General features: G+C 51.8%; 1 protein-coding gene across 1 annotated transcript in view; it reads left to right on the forward strand.

Annotated features, from left to right (window-relative positions):
- Positions 1-17,466, forward strand: part of STYXL2 (serine/threonine/tyrosine interacting like 2) — a 33,841-nt gene extending 16,375 nt beyond the window's left edge. Inside the window, exons 5-8 of the mRNA XM_045546618.1 lie at positions 3,504-3,598; positions 6,942-7,173; positions 9,000-9,217; positions 14,187-17,466. Coding sequence (XP_045402574.1) covers positions 3,504-3,598; positions 6,942-7,173; positions 9,000-9,217; positions 14,187-16,975 — 3,334 coding nt within the window. The 3' untranslated portion in view covers positions 16,976-17,466. The remainder of the gene's footprint in view (positions 1-3,503; positions 3,599-6,941; positions 7,174-8,999; positions 9,218-14,186) is intronic.
- Positions 17,467-18,705: the final 1,239 nt, after the last annotated feature.

Genomic DNA, 18,705 nt, shown 5'->3' on the forward strand with positions numbered 1-18,705 from the left:
CAGCGACGCACCTGCTCAGTTCCTTGTGGGGCCTTTCTGCACACCTGACAGGTGAGGGAGCACCCTGTGCCTCTCTGCCGTCTGTGTCCCTTGCTTGGAACGACCACAGACATGGGAAAGCCTCCTTGGAATGCGGAGCCCGGGAGGCCCAGGAAGGAACAAAGAAAACTGACCACGTGGGAGAAAGGAGGGGCTGTGCCAGGAGGAGGAAGCCCTCATAATCCCCCTGCAACACAATCCCCCTCAGCATGGGTTGGCTTGGTTTTGTTTTGCCCCAACCTCATTTTACATAATACCAGCCCTTAATAAATAAAATGATGAATATCTTATGAACAGTTGTGTAAATAATATTAATTATTTAAAAATAAAATAATAAAGCTCCCGTACTGAACATTATTGAAATGGAAAATGTGACTCACATTTATATAAAATGTGAGACTCTCACTCTCCTTTTATAAAACGTTGGTGTTTGAAAACCAAGGCTGTCCTGAATCCAGGGCTCAGAATGTCCTCAAGGTCTGGTACAGAGGCAAGGTTACTCTCCTACATTGGCATTGCGTTGTTGTTACTTCCTGTCCACAATGCATTTGGGTCAGTCACTGATATTTATTAGGTTCCCTATCACCATAGGGAGAAGAGTGCCTTAGCCTTTGTTCAAAACTCACTACTTCGCCCTTGGAATAGCACTGTTCCTGTTAAATATTAGTGTTTAACAAATTACCCCAAAACGTAAGGACTAAAGACAATAATTTTATTTTGATCCCTTTTTTGGGGGTCAGGAATTTGGACAGGACTTGACTGGGCAGCTTATCTGTCTCATGTGGCATCGTCGGGGACTGCTGACGAGTGGCCTTTCTAGGCTGGTGGTCAAGGGTAGTGGGACTTCAGGGCTCCCGGGGAGGAGGCCAAGAGCCAGGGAGGGAAGCTTCCCTGGAGAACTGGGCTCAGAAAATGGGCTACTATCAATTTTACCATATTCTGTTGGTCAGAGCGGTCACAGAGACCACTCAGATTCAAGGGAAGTGGATGCAGACCCCACCTCTCTCTGCAAGGACCGTCACAAATCTGCAGTCACCTTTAACCTGCCCTAAGAAAAACTTGCTAATTGCTAACATGGGCTTAGAGACTGTGTACCTCTTGGCCTCAGAAGGACAGAGAGTCGGCATGGACCAGACACAGCCAAGATCCTGGGTTTGCTTTTGGGCTTGCTACTGGTATCCCAGTGACATGATGAGCTTGCAGCAAATTCTCAACAGATCTTGTTGCCGACTGCTGTAACTGCTGCATTCCCTTAAGCAGAGTGCTCCTGAGAACAAACTCAGTCCATCGGTGAGTCGGGAAAGATCTATTAGTCATTTACTCTGTGCCAGACACTGTGCTGGGTGCTGGGGACACAGCGGTCAACAAAATACCCAGCCGTGGTCCTTGCCCTCTCAGAGGGTAAGATCTAGTATAGGAGACAGATATTATCAAAGGGTTTAAAAAATAAATGTAAAATTGCATCTTCTAGAAGTGCCATAAAAAAGAGGTGTGTGATGCAAGATCAGGAAGGCCTCTCTAAAGAAGTGATGATTGAACTAAAATCTGAAAAATGGGGGATGAGGGGCCAGAGACTGCAGGGGCTTGGAGACCATCGGGTTTGATCCCTGAGGTGGTGTGTGGACACCCTGCATACTCCATCCATTCATCCAGCCATCCGTCTGTTCATCGATCTACCCATCCACCCCCTTAGTCATCGAGCCCTGACTGGTCACCTCCCACGTGCTGGAGACAAGGGGGTAAGTGAGACACCTAATCTGTACCTTTATAGGGCTTCCTCCCACCCCTCCCGTGTTCTAGTCTTTATTACCTTCACCAAGCACTGAGATTCTGAAGACCTCTCTGGTTTTAACATTCAAGGATAATATCCCACAAGCCCCATCCTTAATCCCCCCAGTCATAATTATTCGCAAATGCATCTTTTGGTCCAAAGGAGTACATGGTACAAGGATGGGAATGATTCAACACAGCTGCTATCAGAAAACTCTCAGGAACCACGGATGATGACACTGTGTTGTGCTGTCCCTTAGGCTGCATGGGCAGATCTGGCCTTGTCCTGGGTAGAGTCACAGGCCATTCCTCACTCCTGGTAAGGGCATTTCTCTCTCCATGGCCTCGTCAACACTGAGCGTGCCATTCTCCCAAGGGTGGACTCTTTGGTTACGGATGCTTACTACAAGAGAATTGTTCTGCTAATCAATTCAATTTAATTCAATCCCAACTTAGCTCAAGTTAGCTTTGTTTAGTGTAGGTAGATTCAGCTCAACTCAACTTTACTCAATCCATCCATCCATCCATGCTTTCAGCAAGTATTTCTTAAGTACTTTTCTTTGTCGAAGTCTACATTGGGCCTGGGAATCCCACTGGGGTTGCTCCCACCAGCCGACTCACCTCCCTGCTCGGATCTGATGGTATCAGTGGACTGTGGAGAGAACACTGGACTTAGAGCAGGACTTCCTATGTCTGAAACGTAGCCCTGCCATTTACCTACTGCCTTAGGCAATTTTCTTCGCCTTTCACCTTTCGGAGCCACAGTTTTCTTAACTGTAAAGCAGGAATAATAATAATACATACTTTGTGGAGGGTTTGTCACAATTAAATTCACAGAAGCCACTCATAAATGGAATCCATTAAATCCACTCATGTTTTTAAGCCTCTCTGGACCTAAAGGAAAGACTAGACTAAACAAGAAAAAAAAAGAAAGAAAAAAGATCCAAACTCAGCATAACACTTGGAAAACAGGAGAACTCACAAGGGAGAAGTTTGCTCGTGAACCATGATGTGGTCCCCTTGTCTCTGCCCTAGAGTCTCCATGTTCCCCAAAGGCCTCTTTTGATACTTTGACTGAATTTTTTGGGGGAAATTGCCTTGATATTTACCCAAGTTACTTTTTTTGCGTTTCTGGGCTCAGCCTGACTCTTGATTTCTCATGTTCAGAATCAGGACCTGTGCCCTTGGGCACATCTCAGGCATTCACTGGTGTGCCAGTCCTTCATCACTAGCCCACGCCCTTACAAGCAGGGGGAGACACGGGGAACCGAGGACATGGTGGCAGCCCGCTCAGCCCACCAACCCAGCAGAACCCCCATAAGGCACAGCTGGGGCATCCTATAGTATCGATAGCAGAGAAACGGGAGACAAGAGAATAAAAGGATGAGAGCAGGACATCGAGGAAAGTGAAGCAGGTCAGGGTGGGTTTCCCCCAACAGAGACTGCCCTGTCACTAGACGTCAACCCACACCCCACAGGTGCCAACTCTGGCCTGAAAATAGATGCGCAACTGAGCTGCAGGACACCCAAGGCTCCGCAGTCTCGGGTTCCCTCGACTGAGGAAGGCTTTCCCTGTATCTCTCCCTGTTTCCACTTGTGGCTAAAATCAGATCCAGCTTTCTCCTTGGAAGATAGAAATGTCTTCCATTCCATTGCCGCCGGGCTCATCTCACACGAATGCCCTCTCTCTTTAGGTACTCGGTGGCCTCAGGGGCAGACACAGAAAGCATTTTCATGGAGCCCATCCACCTGTCCTCAGCCATCGCAGCCAAACAGATCATCAAGGAAGGTAATGCGACCCAGGGGTGGTGGCAGCGGGGAGAGCCCGGGCCATCTGCAGACCCTTGCAGGGGCTCACTGCAAGGCGTGGATGTGCCTCCCAGGCGCTGCCCGGCACATCAAGAGGTGCAGATCTGAAGAGGGCAGCTCTGCCAACCCCTCATCATCACCTGTGATGGGACAGAGGTGGCAGTTGTCATGTGTCACTGTGAACAGTCCTCTAGTCAGCGGCCAGGGAGGCAGCTCCGATCGGCCCGTGGGGCCTCCCGCTCAGTGTTTGGTCACCCCAGGGCCCTGAGGTGGCTTATAGTAGAGACACAGACCTGAGGGCCCAAGAAGTAGCAAGGAGCACCCGGAGAGTTCTTTCCAGAGGGATGTCCAGATGGAGAGCTGCATTTCCACCAGTGCTTGAAGATGGTCTTCAAACCGAAGGATGCATGGGGAGGAGTGAGGGAAGGGTGGGGTGGGCAGCGATGTTAATCGTTACACAGTAGATTATGGAGACGACAACATACCGTATTTTATTCAAGGATGCTTACCCTGATTGCATGGATTTTTCTTTTCCTAGTCAATTTTGGGCAAATAACCTTTTGCAATTTCTTTCCTCCCCTTTCTCCTCCTTCTGCCTGGTGGCCTCTCACACTTCTGGTGACATGGGGGGTGGAGGTAGGATGAGGCAGCACTGTTGATGCAACAGGGCCCCGCTGGCCTTGGCCTTAACCTAGTGCCCATCGCTGGTGACACCAACCCTTCCCTGGCCTTTAGTCGTGAAAACCACACATGCTCCTCCTACTCCGCCCTAATCCCAGGCCTTTCTTGGTTCCCTGATCCATTTGGGTCTCTACCAGGGTCTCCGGAGGACATCTGGGTCTCACACCACACCTCACAGAGAATCAGAAATTCAGTTTGTTGTTGCTGGCTGCTCTGGGCACTCTGGGAGGCCCTACCTTCTCAAAGCCCCCTCTGACCCTGGGGTTTCTTTTTCTTCCCTCCCTACCTGGGGTCTCTGTTATCTTGCTCCAAGCCAGGCCAAGGCCTCCAGGCCCAGGCAGTGCCTTCGCGCTGGTCCAGTTCCCCCTGACTTGCTCCCGGCACCACCCCAGTTCCGGAAGGTCTTCTCTCCCTCCTTTGTGGTTGGGAATCCCTGTGACCTTCCACCCTGTACTACCCCTGCTCTCTGCTTCATTCTGGGGGCCACTCTCCAGGTTTTGGTTCTTGAGAAATAAAAGTCCAGCTTTAGGAGTTGTGAGAAAAACATGTTCTCTCTTTGAAAGCTTCACTTTCAAGTCTATAGAATGCTGTGGACATTCAAAGCCTAGTTTGAAACCGGAAGATGCACAAAGCCTTTTTAAATTCTAGATCTCATGCACTCTCCCCTTTTCTGGGGCACTGAGCCTAAGTTTCATTAGCCTTAGTGGTTGATGGACTGCGGGGAAAGAAAAAACAATACATTACAGAGAAGGGAAAATGTATCCAGTGATATTTCAAAACGTTACCATGCCGGCTAGTGATCAGAGGGTGAAAACGTACGTGGAAGCCCCCCCTCTCCCCGCCGTGTTCATGAAAGTGTGCCTGTGCCACGCATCTGAGAGAGTGCAGGGAGAACCTGCAGGCTCTGCTTTCTTTTGAAGAAACCTCAGGTAATGGGAGAAATTGATGCCGGGAGGTGGGGTCTAAGGAGGCGGAGGTGTGAACCAGAGACCTAGGGAAAGGAGGAGTGAGGGGCTGGGACATTTGGTTTTAAACTGAAAAGGAAAGAAATCAAAACAACAACCTGCTAGATAAATAGCTGAGGCAGACAATACTGTATATTTTAATGAGGCTCCGGGAGTTTTATTTTTCACCTGTGTAAAGGAAAGATGGGATATCTCGGCAGGGAGGGAAGGAGAGGGGCTTTTACATGTGCTGTGTAAGTCCCCAGGAGAGCTAGGGGAGAAAACTGGGTGGCGGAGAAAATAGGAACACTTCATCTATTTTTAAACAAAACAGAGCTCTGGGATTGCCAAGGTTTTCTTGCTTCTGCTTTTGAAATGGAGATCAGAGAACGTTTAGAGCCGAGACCTGAAGCTGGGAGGCCGTGGCCCGTCAGGGGGGTTGGATGGGGAAAGCGGGAAGGGAAATGAAACCCCGAGCGCCAGGCGGAAGCCAGGGCTCCCAGGATTCACATCCTGGAACCGCAAGCCCAGCTTTCCCACACCTGTCAGGAGCCGCTTCAGCGAAGGGCTGGGCCAAGCCTGTCTTCCAAACGTGATTAGGGCCCAGGTGGGCCACCTGCAGCCTCAAGGCCACCTGGGGCCCCCCAGATCCCCCCCGTGCAACCCCTCGACTGAATCCAAAGTTTGGATTCGGTCAAAAGGCCACACTCAAGGATCCGGAAGGGAAGGCCCCATGTGGTCCCAAGGCTGCAGGTGGCCTCTCCCTGCAGCCGTCTGCCCAGAGACCATCCGTCAGGGAAAGAGACGGAGCCGGCGAGAGGAGCCGGCTAACACAGGGGACACGCCTTTCCGGCTGCTTCTCTCTTTCTCTCTAGTCGGTATTTTCGGCTACCAAGTGAGAGGAAAGATTTTGCTCTCCCCTATTCTTGTCTACCTTCTTAGAGAAAGGAAACATTTTACTCTCCCCCACATTTGATAAATTGTGAGCAAATATATTATTAAAAGATGTGAGTGAGGTGGGATTTGAGTTCATGCAGAACTTTTCTGTTGTCAGCAAGGCCCTGAGTCCTGTTTTGAGACTGGCACGGGGGGCTCATGACAAACTCTTGCCACCTGTCTAAGGGCTGGGAGGCTGAGAATCACAGGTGCTTGCACTCTAGTTGGGGGGAAGCAGACAATGAATGAAATAAACAAGCAAATTAAATGTATATTAGGAGGTAATATCACATAAATGACTGCTGGAAGTTTTACTTTTCCCAGGGTTATTTGCAATCCATATGTAAAGGAATCATACTGAGAGTGAATTATGTTATGAAAGTACACAATTTACCCGTTTAGCAAACACTTCCCAGTACCCACATTGTACCGGGCACTGTGGGAGTTATAAGTACGAATGGGACATGCACCTAGTGCTTAAGGACCATCAGCCAGCTTCAGAGAAGCACGGGAGGGAGTAGGGGAAGGTGGTTTCCCTTCACCCACACCCATACAGTCCTGCTGCTGTCCCCAACTGCTGGTGTCTGGGCCAACACAACAGGCCCCCCAGGCCCCATGAAGTCCTTTCTGGCAGATCCTGCTGGCATTCAGTGCGCGCCCAGAGTCCTCGCAGCCAACCGGCCAAGAGCAGGTTCTCCCGAGGAACAGGGAAGGCCCTGGTATTCCTAACTCTCTGATGAGAATGCCACCTGTCCCCTCTAGAACTCAAGCCGCGGGAGCTCAAAGCGGACACAGAGTGCCCAGGCATGCTGGAGTCCGCTGAGCAGCTGCTGGTGGAGGACCTGTACAACCGCGTGAGGGAGAAGATGGACGGCACCAGCCTGTACAACACCCCCTGCATCCTGGACTTGCAGCGGGCCCTGGTTCAGGACCGCCAAGAGACGCCCTGGAACGAGGTGGATGAGGTCTGGCCCAACGTCTTCATAGCTGAGAAGTGAGTCTGACTGCGGGGGGTCATGACCCTTTGTCCCACCCTCTGGTCAGTGCCTGAGAGAGATGAACCCCCCCCAGCTTTCATCAAAGGCCCCCATGGGTCCACCCAGCACGCTGCGGCTGCCTCGCCACTTACTCTGCCCTGGCCGTGGAAGAAGGCCCCGCACCCCTGCCCACACAGATCCCCAGGGAAAATGCTGGCACGACTGCTCACCCTCCGCCCCCCTGCCAGGGCCATCTGCCACAGCTGTGCCCCTCCGGAAGGCCCTCTCTGGGCCTCCAGGCCTGCCACCGAGTCCTGCCAACTCCACCACCTCGTGGCATCTGTAACGACCACGGAACAGGACACTAGGAGCATTGACAATGACATGCACATGTATTTACCAACATGTGAAAATGTTCACAATATAGTATGAAAAAATTAGATTACAAGAGAATACATACGCAGTATGATGTTAGCAGTATGATGCTAACATTTACGGGCGGTGTGTGCGCGTGCATGTTTTTGCATAGAGAACAATTAGAAATGTAACAAAATGTTAACAATATTTCTCTCTGGGAGGTGTTTTTTGAAAGGGGGCTTTTATTTTCTTTTTTAGATTGTTTTTGAGTTGTAAAGGTTTCCTAGAGTAGACATTGTTTCTGTAGTCAGAAAACTGTTATTTTTTTAAGAGCTCACCTGAGGCCCGGAGTTTGAGCAGTAGTGTGCTATAATCGCACCTGTGAATAGCCGCTGCACTCCAGCTTGGGCAACACAGCAAGACTCTGCCTCTGATAAAAAAAGCTTATCAGTGGTTTGCAGAACAAAAACAAAAGAACTCACTCACATCCTATTCCTTCAGGATCTTTCCAGGGCATAATTGGTACCAATAGGTTAATTTGTGCAACTAATTTTTGCTGATCCATTGCCTACTTAATGAGATGTTTTCCCAGTGTAATTACCCATGTATCCAGAAGTAAAGGACGGAATTTGGGGCCCAAGGGATGGCAGTCGGGATGGCAGCTTTGGACATCGGGTGTTATCCTCACCATCGAGTAATCAGTTGCCTAGAACTCGATCCCCAGAGCTGGGCCCCACGTCCTAAGTGATTAAATAGATCTGCCGATCCAGAAGCATTCACCTTGTGGTCACCAGGGGCCCCAGGTATCTTCAGGTATCCCCAGCTGAAGCCCCTTGCTCCTTCTTGGGCAACCCTGTCCTCGGGGCCTCTTCAAACTAAGCTCCATTTATTCAGCTGCAGCAAAAAGAGCTGTGAACTAGAAATCTGAAACACCAATTCTTGTTCGGAGTTTTTTTCTCCTTTCACAGTCTGGGGAAGTGATAAGAGCTTGGATTCATTTTTATAATCTTCAAATGGGAATAAAAATAGTTGCCCTATCTACTTCTCAAGTTCAGTATTGGGATAAAATAAAATAATGCATGTGAGAAGATTTCAAAAGATATAAGCACGCTGTATCAATGCAAAATATACCTAATTTCATTATTTTTGTCTGCCCTTTTTGTCTTTGATGAATGTCCACTCCTGAGGCATGAGGTCTTACACTAAAGGTCTCTGGAGCATTCAAAGGTTTTCTTATACATCAGTTCTGTTCTCTTCTGCATCTTGTCCTCCCTTGCTTAGCTCCCTGTCTCTTTTCTCTCTTGCTGCCGCCAAGTCACTGACCCTTTTAATAATGGTATTTGCGATGATCCCAGACACCCAGGATCAGAGAAAAAGGCTCTCACCCAGCTGGGGCCCTCTGACCAGCTGAGGCAGGCCCCCCACCGCAGCGGTAACACGTTTCTAGCTCTGCCTCTGGCTCACATATCCCTGCCTCTCCCCCCAGGAGCGTGGCAGTGAACAAGGGGAGGCTGAAGAGGCTGGGAATCACCCACATCCTGAATGCTGCGCATGGCACCGGCGTTTACACTGGCCCTGAATTCTACACTGGCCTGGAGATCCAGTACCTGGGCGTGGAGGTGGATGACTTCCCCGAGGTGGACATCTCCCAGCATTTCCGGAAGGCTGCTGAGTTCCTGGATGAGGCCCTGCTGACCTACAGAGGTGAGGGGGGTCTGCTGCTCCAGGTGGCTGGAACTCCACTGGGGAGAAGCAAGGTGGGGATATTATGAAAACCTCCTGATTATCCGCTGTGACCGGAGGGCATCTGTCTTAAGAAGGCGGTTTTCTCTAAGAAGAAGAGAAAGGACAAGGCAATAATTCATCCAGTAAGTAATTACTGAGGGCCTAACACGTGCCACATACTTCTCTAGGCTCTGCGGTGAAAGACTGAAGGTAAGCTTCCGGCCTTTAAATCTTATGCTGTAGAGAGGAGAGAGAAAATGAAAATGAAAAAGCAGAAAACAAAATTAAAATTAAAATGTCAGGCGGTGACAAGTGCGAGGCAGAGACTATAACTAGGATGATGAGCTAGAGGGACTGGCCAGATCCTTGCCGACGGCAGTTGAGAAGTCCTTCTGATGATGGGACATTTGAGCCACGTGACAAGGAGCTAGTAAAGGGAAATTGGAAAAAGAGCATTCCTGGCCAAGGGAACTGCTAGTGCAAAGATCCTACGGTGGGCTGGGCGCGGTGGCTCACGCCTGTAATCCTAGCACTCTGGGAGGCCAAGGCGGGCGGATCATTTGAGCTCAGGAGTTCGAGACCATCCTGAGCAAGAGTGAGACCCCATCTCTACTAAAAAATAGGAAGAAATGATTTGGACAGCTAAAAATATACATAGAAAAAAAAATTGCTGGGCATGGTGGCACATGCCTGTAGTTCCAGCCACTAGGGAGGCTGAGGCAGGAGGATTGCTTGAGCCCAGGAGTTTGAGGTTGCTGTGAGCTAGGCTGACGCCACGGCACTCTAGCCAGGGCAACAGAGAGAGACTGTGTCTCAAAAAAAAAAAAAAGATCCTATGGTGGAATGAACTTGGCGTGTTCAGGAACTAAAAGGCTGGCGTGGGTTGGCATAGCAGATGCAGGCTGCCGTCACACAGGAAATTAAAGGCCAGGGTAAGGAGGCTGCGGCACCTTGATCTGATTTATGTTTTAGGAAACTCACTCTTCGGAGCATGGACCGAGTAGGGAAGGGGGAAAGCAGTGCTGAGGTTACCGCCGTATGCAAGTGAGAGGGATGAGACTAGACTGGAGTTCACAGGCCGGGCTCAGTGGGGAGAGGCTGGAGCCCATGCAGGGGGGCAGCAGCCCTGCAGGTAAGAGTTCAGGAACCTGGATTTGAATCCAGGATTTGCTACACTTTATCCACGATGTGACCTTGGGCCATTTCCTTTATCCCTGGGAACTGCAGCTCCCGTGTATGTAGAACGAAGATAAAAATATCTAATCCTGAAGTTGCTGTGAGGAATAAATTTTAAAAAATGCATATAAAAGAGCTTACTTGGCACAACACCTGGCACATAATAAATGCTTAAAAAATTATAGCCATTTCTCTGATAATACTGTTAATGACTCCTTGACAGGGCGTTGCTTGTCACCACCAATGGCCAGGTTGGGTAACTTCTAATGGGAAACACACACACACAATGCACATGTGTATAAATTTATATATATATAATAGGAAGTAAAAAGTTTTCTCTCCTTGTCAATGCTTAAAAATCCTGCGGGATTGTCTGTCCAGTGTCTGTGGCAGAGGGAGTTTGCCGGCTGCTCTCTCGGGCCTGGCACGCACCCGCCGCCCTCCCGGCAGAGACCCAGACCCGGCAGGCCCGGGAGACAGCGCGTGTAGACACGGCCTCCGGCCGGCGGGCGCCCCGCACCATCCCAGGGCGGATGAGACACCTCGCGGAGGGGAGAGTGGAATTCCAGAAGCGACAGCGAGAGCGACAGCGACAGAGAGAGCCAGCCGAGAGGGTGGAGGCAGAAGGGCGCGCCTGACCCGCGGGCCCGGGCGGTGCCAGCTGCGCGGGCGGCAGCGGGAGGTTTCCTGCAGGGCCGGGTGAAGGCGGGGGCCTCCCCTCCAGGATGCCCGCGTCGGGCCCGGTCGCCCTGGCCAGGAGCGAGGGCGTCAGCCCCGCCGCCCGACACCCGGGTCGCAGCGCGGGAGTCCCTGTTCCCCGTGGGGCCCGGGGCGCCCCGCGGGCGTCTCCTCTCCACGCAGCCTCCTGCGCCTGCGAGGCGGCGAACGGCCCCTGCTGCTACCGTGGGCCTCGCTTTTGTCACCGCAGAGAAGTTGCAGCATCCCTAGAACTACCCCAGCCTTCGTTGCTGTGGTTTCCTCTAGTCTAGGAGGCCTGGGAGTCGGTTCCCAGCAGGGATGGGAAACGAGCCCCCGGCGCCGGGCGTTGCACACAGTGATCGCGCTGACCCCACCAGAGGGGCGTTGCTATTTACATCGCAGAGACTGGGAAACTGAGACCCGTGGAAGGTTAAGTGACTTTGCCACCGCATAATAATCAAGCTTCTGTTGGTTGCTAGGAAGTAGAAACCATCTCAAACTCCTTTACCAGCAGCAAAGGCACTAATTAGGAAGATACAGGAAGGAATCCAAAGATATTAATAGAAACGTGGCACCCCAGGAGTCTGGAACAAGAAGTGAACAATCTCAGGACTCCTATTAGTTTCCGGCCTCTTTCTCTCTCTACTTCAAATAGCAAACGGCCCTAGGTGATCCTGCCTCGGTCCCATTTCCAAATTATCTGGAGAATTTGGCAGATGCTGGTCCTTTGTCTGCCCTGAGTTCTATCAACAGTGACATGTGGGGTGGCCTCTGGGCAAATACTTCTTGTTTTCCTGGAGTGTGGAGAGGGGGTAAGTTCTGAGGAAAGTGGGGATTAAGAATTGGGAGAGCACACACAGCCGCCTGTCATATAAACGTATATTTTGAGTAGAGAGAATTTGAACCCGGTCTTACTCAAGTCCAGTGCTCTCTCCACTAAGCATACTCTTCAAGTTTTAAAAACAGGGACCTTCCCCTCCATTAGTCCTGTTGCTAGTCAAAATGGTGACTCGGCAAATTAGAAAAAGACCACCTTCCTCAAACCATTTTACTGATGGAAAATTTTCATCATAACCAAATATATTTCCACTTCGGTGAGAACGGTGCCCCCTGCAGAGAATAATCTATGTAACATCAGTGTGGACTTGTACCTAACAGAGAAAACAGAAGATCCTATTGCTGCTCAGGGCGAAGTGGGTAAAGACCTCAGAGTCTGACCCTCCCAGCCTCGCCCTTGTCCCTCGGGCTGCCCCTGAGGCTACTCCGAGGAATTTCAGGGTGCTGGGAACACAGCAGGGAAAAGCGTGGCTCCCCCCACCCTGGTCTCTACCAGACTGAGTCTCAGTAGTATCTGATGCCCCGTGAGGAAGACTGGCTGGTCATACCCAAGTGTCCTGGAGTGAGCTGGCCTGGTGATTCCACCTTCAAAGGAAGACAGTGAGACTTTGGGACTAGCCGCAGTAGATGGTGGCCTGCTCAGATGGTTAACGGGAGGGCCCTGGGAGACAGCTGAGCCCTGAGCTGAAGGTGGGAGCGGAAAAGACCAGCAAATCTGTGGATGCTCCTTTGGAGGCTTTGACTCTGCTCACTTACCTCCCTCTAGTGGCTGCTGGCTCTTGCCAATAACACCTTTCAGCATTACTGGGCCTCAGCTCCCCCAAATCTTCCTGGTCTTTGACCTCCTGTGTGACAAAGACATGGTCTTAACTGATGCAAACATATAATAATAAAAGAGTCACCGCCCATCCCATATAGTTAGATAGGATTCTTGACTGATTTAGCAAACATCCCCAAAGGCTGTTGGCAAGTAGATTGATGACAGCCAGGAGGAAGTTCTCCAGTGGTCCCAGTCCGCATTTTAAACAGTCATTAGAATGAAGGCATAGAAGGCATGTTTGTCACATTCAGGAAGGATGCAAAGCAGAAAGTGAGCCCAGGAGATAACTGCTCGACTGAATGGCAGAGTCAAGATTTGCAAAGGCTTCTGTAAGCTATAAAAACAGACTACATCTACCAAAAATTATTAGTAGGAATTTGTAAAGTTATCCTTATGTTTAAAAAATGCTACAGGATAAGGGAGATATGACTTAATTGCAGTTTTTTTTTTAAGTTTTATAGGTTTTGGTGGATATAAAAGATAATTTGAGTTCATTGTGTGACATAGCTCACCTACACTGCAAGCTTAGATGGCATCATAAAGTCCCAGTGCCCAGAACAAGGGTAGTGAGGAGCCCACTCTACTCTGTGTGGGTCGGTTCAAAGCTGAAATATCTTGCTCCATCCTCCTGAGCACCAACTCCTCAGCAAAAAAACTGATAAATTCAAGTTTTGACCTGGAGAAGAGTAGCTAGAATAGTAAGGGAGCATGAAAAGATGCTCAAATAATGATTGAAAGATGCAGAATAGCTAGGAAAAGAAAAAAAGTTAGGAAAGAATATAATAGTGATCTTCTTAAGGATTTTTGTATAAAAGTCCTGGTCCGTAGATATATTCCTTATTGACTCCAAATGTCAAAGGGCACCGGATGCCTGTTACAGAAACGTATACTTTTCCCTAATGTATGAAAGAATTTCAGAAATATTAGAGCGGTCCAAATAGGGAGTGAGGTGTGTGTCTGTGTGCGCTGTTGAGCTCCACGTCACCGGAAGTGTCTGGCACAGGCTGGATGTGGGTGACCCAGCATCGGGGTGTTGTAAAGGGAACCCTCCAGTCTAGACTGTGACTGTGGTGCTCCCCAGCACGGAGATTCTTCGTCTCTGTGACTCGTTCATGTTAGCCTCCCTTTCCGTTTCTGCTTCCCCAGTTCTTTCATCTCCCCTCTCTCCAATGCTTAGTTGGTGGGAGACGTAGACATGCACTGCAGTGTTTCACACGCAGGGCAGCGGGGACTGCTCTGTCTCCCCATAACGTGGGGACAGTGGTGCTCATCCGTCCCGTGACTTGAGCCTGGATGAACACAGAGGCAAAGTAAACACTTTAATTAAGTTCAGCACATCAAAACCGCACTTTAAAAACAAACCAGTGCAAGGGAGGCGCTGCAACCCCGTCATTGTCTCTTGTGCTTTCTTCCCAGGGAAAGTGCTGGTCAGCAGCGAGATGGGCATCAGCCGGTCGGCCGTGCTGGTGGTGGCCTACCTGATGATCTTCCACGACATGGCTGTCCTGGAGGCCTTGATGACCGTGCGCAGGAAGCGCGCCATCTACCCCAACGACGGCTTCCTGAAGCAGCTGCGGGAGCTCAACGAGAAGCTGATGGAGGAGAGAGAGGAGGAGGAGGAGGAGGAGGAGGGCACAGACGAGGCTGAGCAGGGCGAGGAGGCAGGGAGCACGCTCGGCGCCACCGTGCACGCCCTGACGGTGGAGGAGGAGGACGACGTCACCAGCCACCTGAGTGGCTCTTCCTTGGGGACGGGCAGCCGGGCCTCCAAGCCCCTCACTCTCATCGACGACGAGGAGGAGGAGAGACTGTACGAGGAGTGGAAGAAGGGACAGGGCCTCCCCGCGGGCAGGGTCCCCCGGGCTGGAGCGGGCAGGCGCTCGGCCTCCTCCAGCCGGGCCGGGGAGGAGCTCGAGGACGAGGAGGACGTGGAGAGGATCGTCCAGGAGTGGCAGAGCCGCAACGAGCGCTACCAGGCGGAAGGGCACCGGCGGTGGGGGCGGGAGGAGGAGGAGGAGGAGGAGGAGAGCGACGCGGGCTGGTTCGCGGGGACAAGGCGGAGGCACACGCTGAGCGAGAGCAGCGTGACCAGCCACGACATCCGCGTCCTGAAGCAGCAGCTGGCGATGAGCGCTCAGAGCCGCGGCGGGAGGCGCCGCTCCGACTCCGCGTCCGCCGAGAGCGCCTGGGACGCGTGGGACGAGAGGCTGCGGGAGACCGAGGGGGAGGCCGCCCGCGGGGACCGCGCCCGGAGCAGGGGGGCGGCCGCGGGCTCAGAGGCGGGGAGCGGGGCGCGAGAGGATGACCAGGAGAGCCTGTGCTCCGAGGCCCCCTCCTTCTATAACTTCTGCAGCAGGAACAAGGACAAGCTCACTGCCCTCGAGAGGTGGAAGATCAAGAGAATCCAGTTTGGATTTCACAGGAAAGACTCGGGAGCAGGAGACAGCAGCAGTGGGCCGGGCGCAGAGGCGGCGGCGCGGCAGAAGCAGCCCCCTGACGCCAGCCTGACGGCCTACCAGGCCTGGAAGCTGAAGCACCAGAAGCAGATAGGCAGCGAGAACAAGGAGGAGGTGGTGGAGCTCAGCAAGGGGGAGGACTCGGCCCTGGCCAAGAAGAGGCAGCGCAGGCTGGAGCTGCTGGAGAGAAGCAGGCAGACGCTGGAGGAGAGCCAGTCCCTGGCAGGCTGGGGGGCGGACAGCTCGGCCGCCAGCGCGAGCATCCCCCTGTCTGCACTCTGGTCTGCAGCCCCCTCGGTCGGTGCCGATGGGGACACGGCGTCCGTACTCAGCAACCGCTCCCACCTGTCTCAGGCTGCAAGCAACACGGGGGCATGCTCGGCCTCACCCCTGCCTAACCTGCCGGTGGGGCCTGGTGACACCGTTTCCATTGCCAGCATCCAGAACTGGATTGCCCATGTAGTCAGTGAGACTCTCGCTCAGAAGCAAAATGAAATGCTGCTGTTGTCCCGCGCACCGTCCGTTGCAAGCATGAAGGCAGCGCCAGCAGCCGGCTGCCCGGGGGATGACCAAGTCTCCACGCTCAGTGGACAGAGCAGCTCGTCCCTGGGCGGCTGCCTGCTGCCCCAGAGCCAGGCCAGACCCAGCGACGCGCAGTCTGTGCTGTCCTCCCACACCACGCTGAGCTCGAGGCCGGAGGGCACCGGGAGCAGAGTGGGGGGGACCAGCAAGCCCATCTACAGCCTCTTCGCCGACAACGTGGACCTCAGGGAGCTTGGGCAGAAGGAGAGGGAGATGCAGATGGAGCTGAGGGAGAAGATGTTCGAGTGCAAGATGGAGAAGCTGGCCTCAGACAACAAACGCAGCTCCCTCTTCAAGAAGAAGAAGAAGGTCAAAGAGGATGAGGATGACGGCATGGATGATAGGGACGAGGACACTGACAGTGCCATAGGGAGCTTCCGGTATTCTTCCCGCAGTAATTCCCAAAAACCTGAAACAGACACCTCCTCCTCCCTGGCCGTCGGTGATCACTACGCAAGTGGCAGCAGGGCTGGCAAAGAGATGGATAGCAGTATCAATAAGTGGCTCAGCGGCCTGAGGACAGAGGAAAAGTCTCCTCCCCCCAGTGATTGGTCTGGAAGCTCCAGGGGGAAATACACCAGATCTTCCCTGCTCCGGGAGACGGAGTCTAAATCCTCCAGCTATAAGTTCTCCAAGTCCCTGTCGGAGGAACAAGACACCTCCTCCTACCACGAGGCAAACGGCAACTCCGTAAGAAGCACTTCGCGGTTCTCTTCTTCTTCCACCAGGGAGGGCAGAGAGATGCACACGTTCTCCAGGTCCAAGTTCAGTGAGACCTCAAGCTCCCGAGAGGAGAGCCCAGAGCCCTACTTCTTCCGCCGGACCCCTGAGCCCTCTGAACGGGAAGAGTCCCCGGAGCCACAGCGCCCACACTGGGCCAGCGCCAGGGACTGGGAAGACGTGGAAGAGTCATCCAAGTCAGACTTCTCGGAATTTGGAGCCAAGAGGAAATTCACCCAGAGCTTTATGAGGTCTGAAGAGGAGGGAGAGAAAGAGAGGACGGAAAACAGAGAAGAAGGGAGGTTTGCATCTGGGCGGAGGTCCCAGTATCGGAGAAGCACTGACGGGGAAGAAGAGGAGGAGATGGACGATGAAGCCATCATCGCTGCTTGGAGGCGCCGGCAAGAAGAAACCAGGACTAAGCTGCAGAGAAGGAGGGAGGACTGAGCCAGGGAGCGGCTGAGAGCACTGGAGGACGCTGTTCAGCTTAGCACAGGGCTCAGGGCACATGTTGCCACCACCCGCCAAGGGGTGAGGAGGCAGAGGGGATCTTCCAGAGGGGCAGAGTCGAAATGAGAGGTACCAAGCATAAGGGCACTGGGGGTGGAGGAGGGGGGAGGAGAGCCATCAATGTGAGGCCCCAATGCTGGACTAGCTGACTCTATTTTCTATTGCCCAGTGCCCTGCACGCTTCGGTGTTTCCCTGAATGTATTTGATAGTGCTCATCCCAGACCAGAGAGGTGAGCTTGACAAAGTACTGTGGTTCGTCGGAGACTCCAGTGTACATCCGGAAAGCCCATGAATGCAGGGCATGGTTCTGTTTGTGCAGTAATGAGACCCAGGAAATCTATCCTGTGGCAAGTCTGACCTCTCCTGGCAATGCTCAGTGCTGGCTGTTTCTTTTTACTGTTTTGGATCTCCATTAAATTGGCATGTTATCAAATATTTCTTCTTCCTTCTGGTCACTTTTAGCTCTTTGAATATTAGGGGATACTCACTTTAAAAGACACAAATGGGTTATCATGAGCTAGCCTCACCTTGTTCCACAAAAGCTGTGCCTCCAGGCAATGCCATCATCATCTCATTGTAAAAGATAATAGGCAAATATTTAGCCTCAGTGCAGCATGAGACTACATTAGGAAAGCCCTTGAGAGTAACAGAGGGAACGAGAGAAAGAGAGAGTGAGTTTTACTGTGGTGAGGGTGGCAAGATATAGAGAGAGAGTCCCTCTGGAATGACAGAAAAACGAAACAGACCATGGGGGAGAGGATAAAAAAAGCTCAATTCAAGGAGATGGAAACATATTTTTATATTAATAAAATCTAGCGGCCATCCTTGCTTTTTATTCCTTGGCGGATCATTGGATAATTTAGTGAATAGTGCACTTGATTCTTCCCTGGACTCTGGAGGGGCTAGGCTGGTGAGAATTCTTTATCCTTTGTTCCCAAGGCATTTCTGCCCCTAAAACACAGGTTGGGTTGCTGACGCAAGCAGGCGTTCCAACAGTCATTGATGAACTGGCTTCTACAGCTCCTTTCAAGCTAGAACACTTTGCAGGATTTGAAAACAGGCATGTGCCAGGCAGGAGTCTGAGATGTCTTGATCAATCAAAAAATTCAATTCAGGAGACACAGCTGGTGAGGAAATGATTAATGGGAGGAGGAAGATTAAGGAGGAATCCACCATGGGACAAAGAGTAAGTAATAATCATCACTTTTTCTACAGACTGAGATCCATGGGACGTGGAGATCATGCAACCTTCCCATGGAGATTAGCTCAGCATCACACATTTTAAAGAGCACAAAGGTAAATACACCAAGGCAAACAGGAGCTGGCGTGAGTGCAAACTCAGAATTGCATGTAGTTGCTGTCAAAGCAACTGCATAGGTTTGCTTGCTCTTCCTCTACCACTCTCCCCACTTCCCCTCCACCAACTGAGAGGGAACAAGAGGCCTTGAAAAAGAGTACTGCTCAGCCTTCGTCCCAGTTGCCCCTGTCCTCCTTCCTTTCTTCATCTTTACTTTGTCTCGGTCCCTAGTCTCCAACGCTTGATGGGTCATTCTCACCATATGAAGCGACGCATCAGCTGGGCATGGTTGCTCCCGCCTGTATTCACAGCCACTCAGGAGGCTGAGGCAGAAGGACTGCTTGAGCCCAGCAGTTGGAATTCAGCCTG

The sequence above is a fragment of the Lemur catta genome, chromosome 3, assembly GCF_020740605.2.
Source record: "Lemur catta isolate mLemCat1 chromosome 3, mLemCat1.pri, whole genome shotgun sequence".
NCBI lineage: Eukaryota > Metazoa > Chordata > Mammalia > Primates > Lemuridae > Lemur > Lemur catta.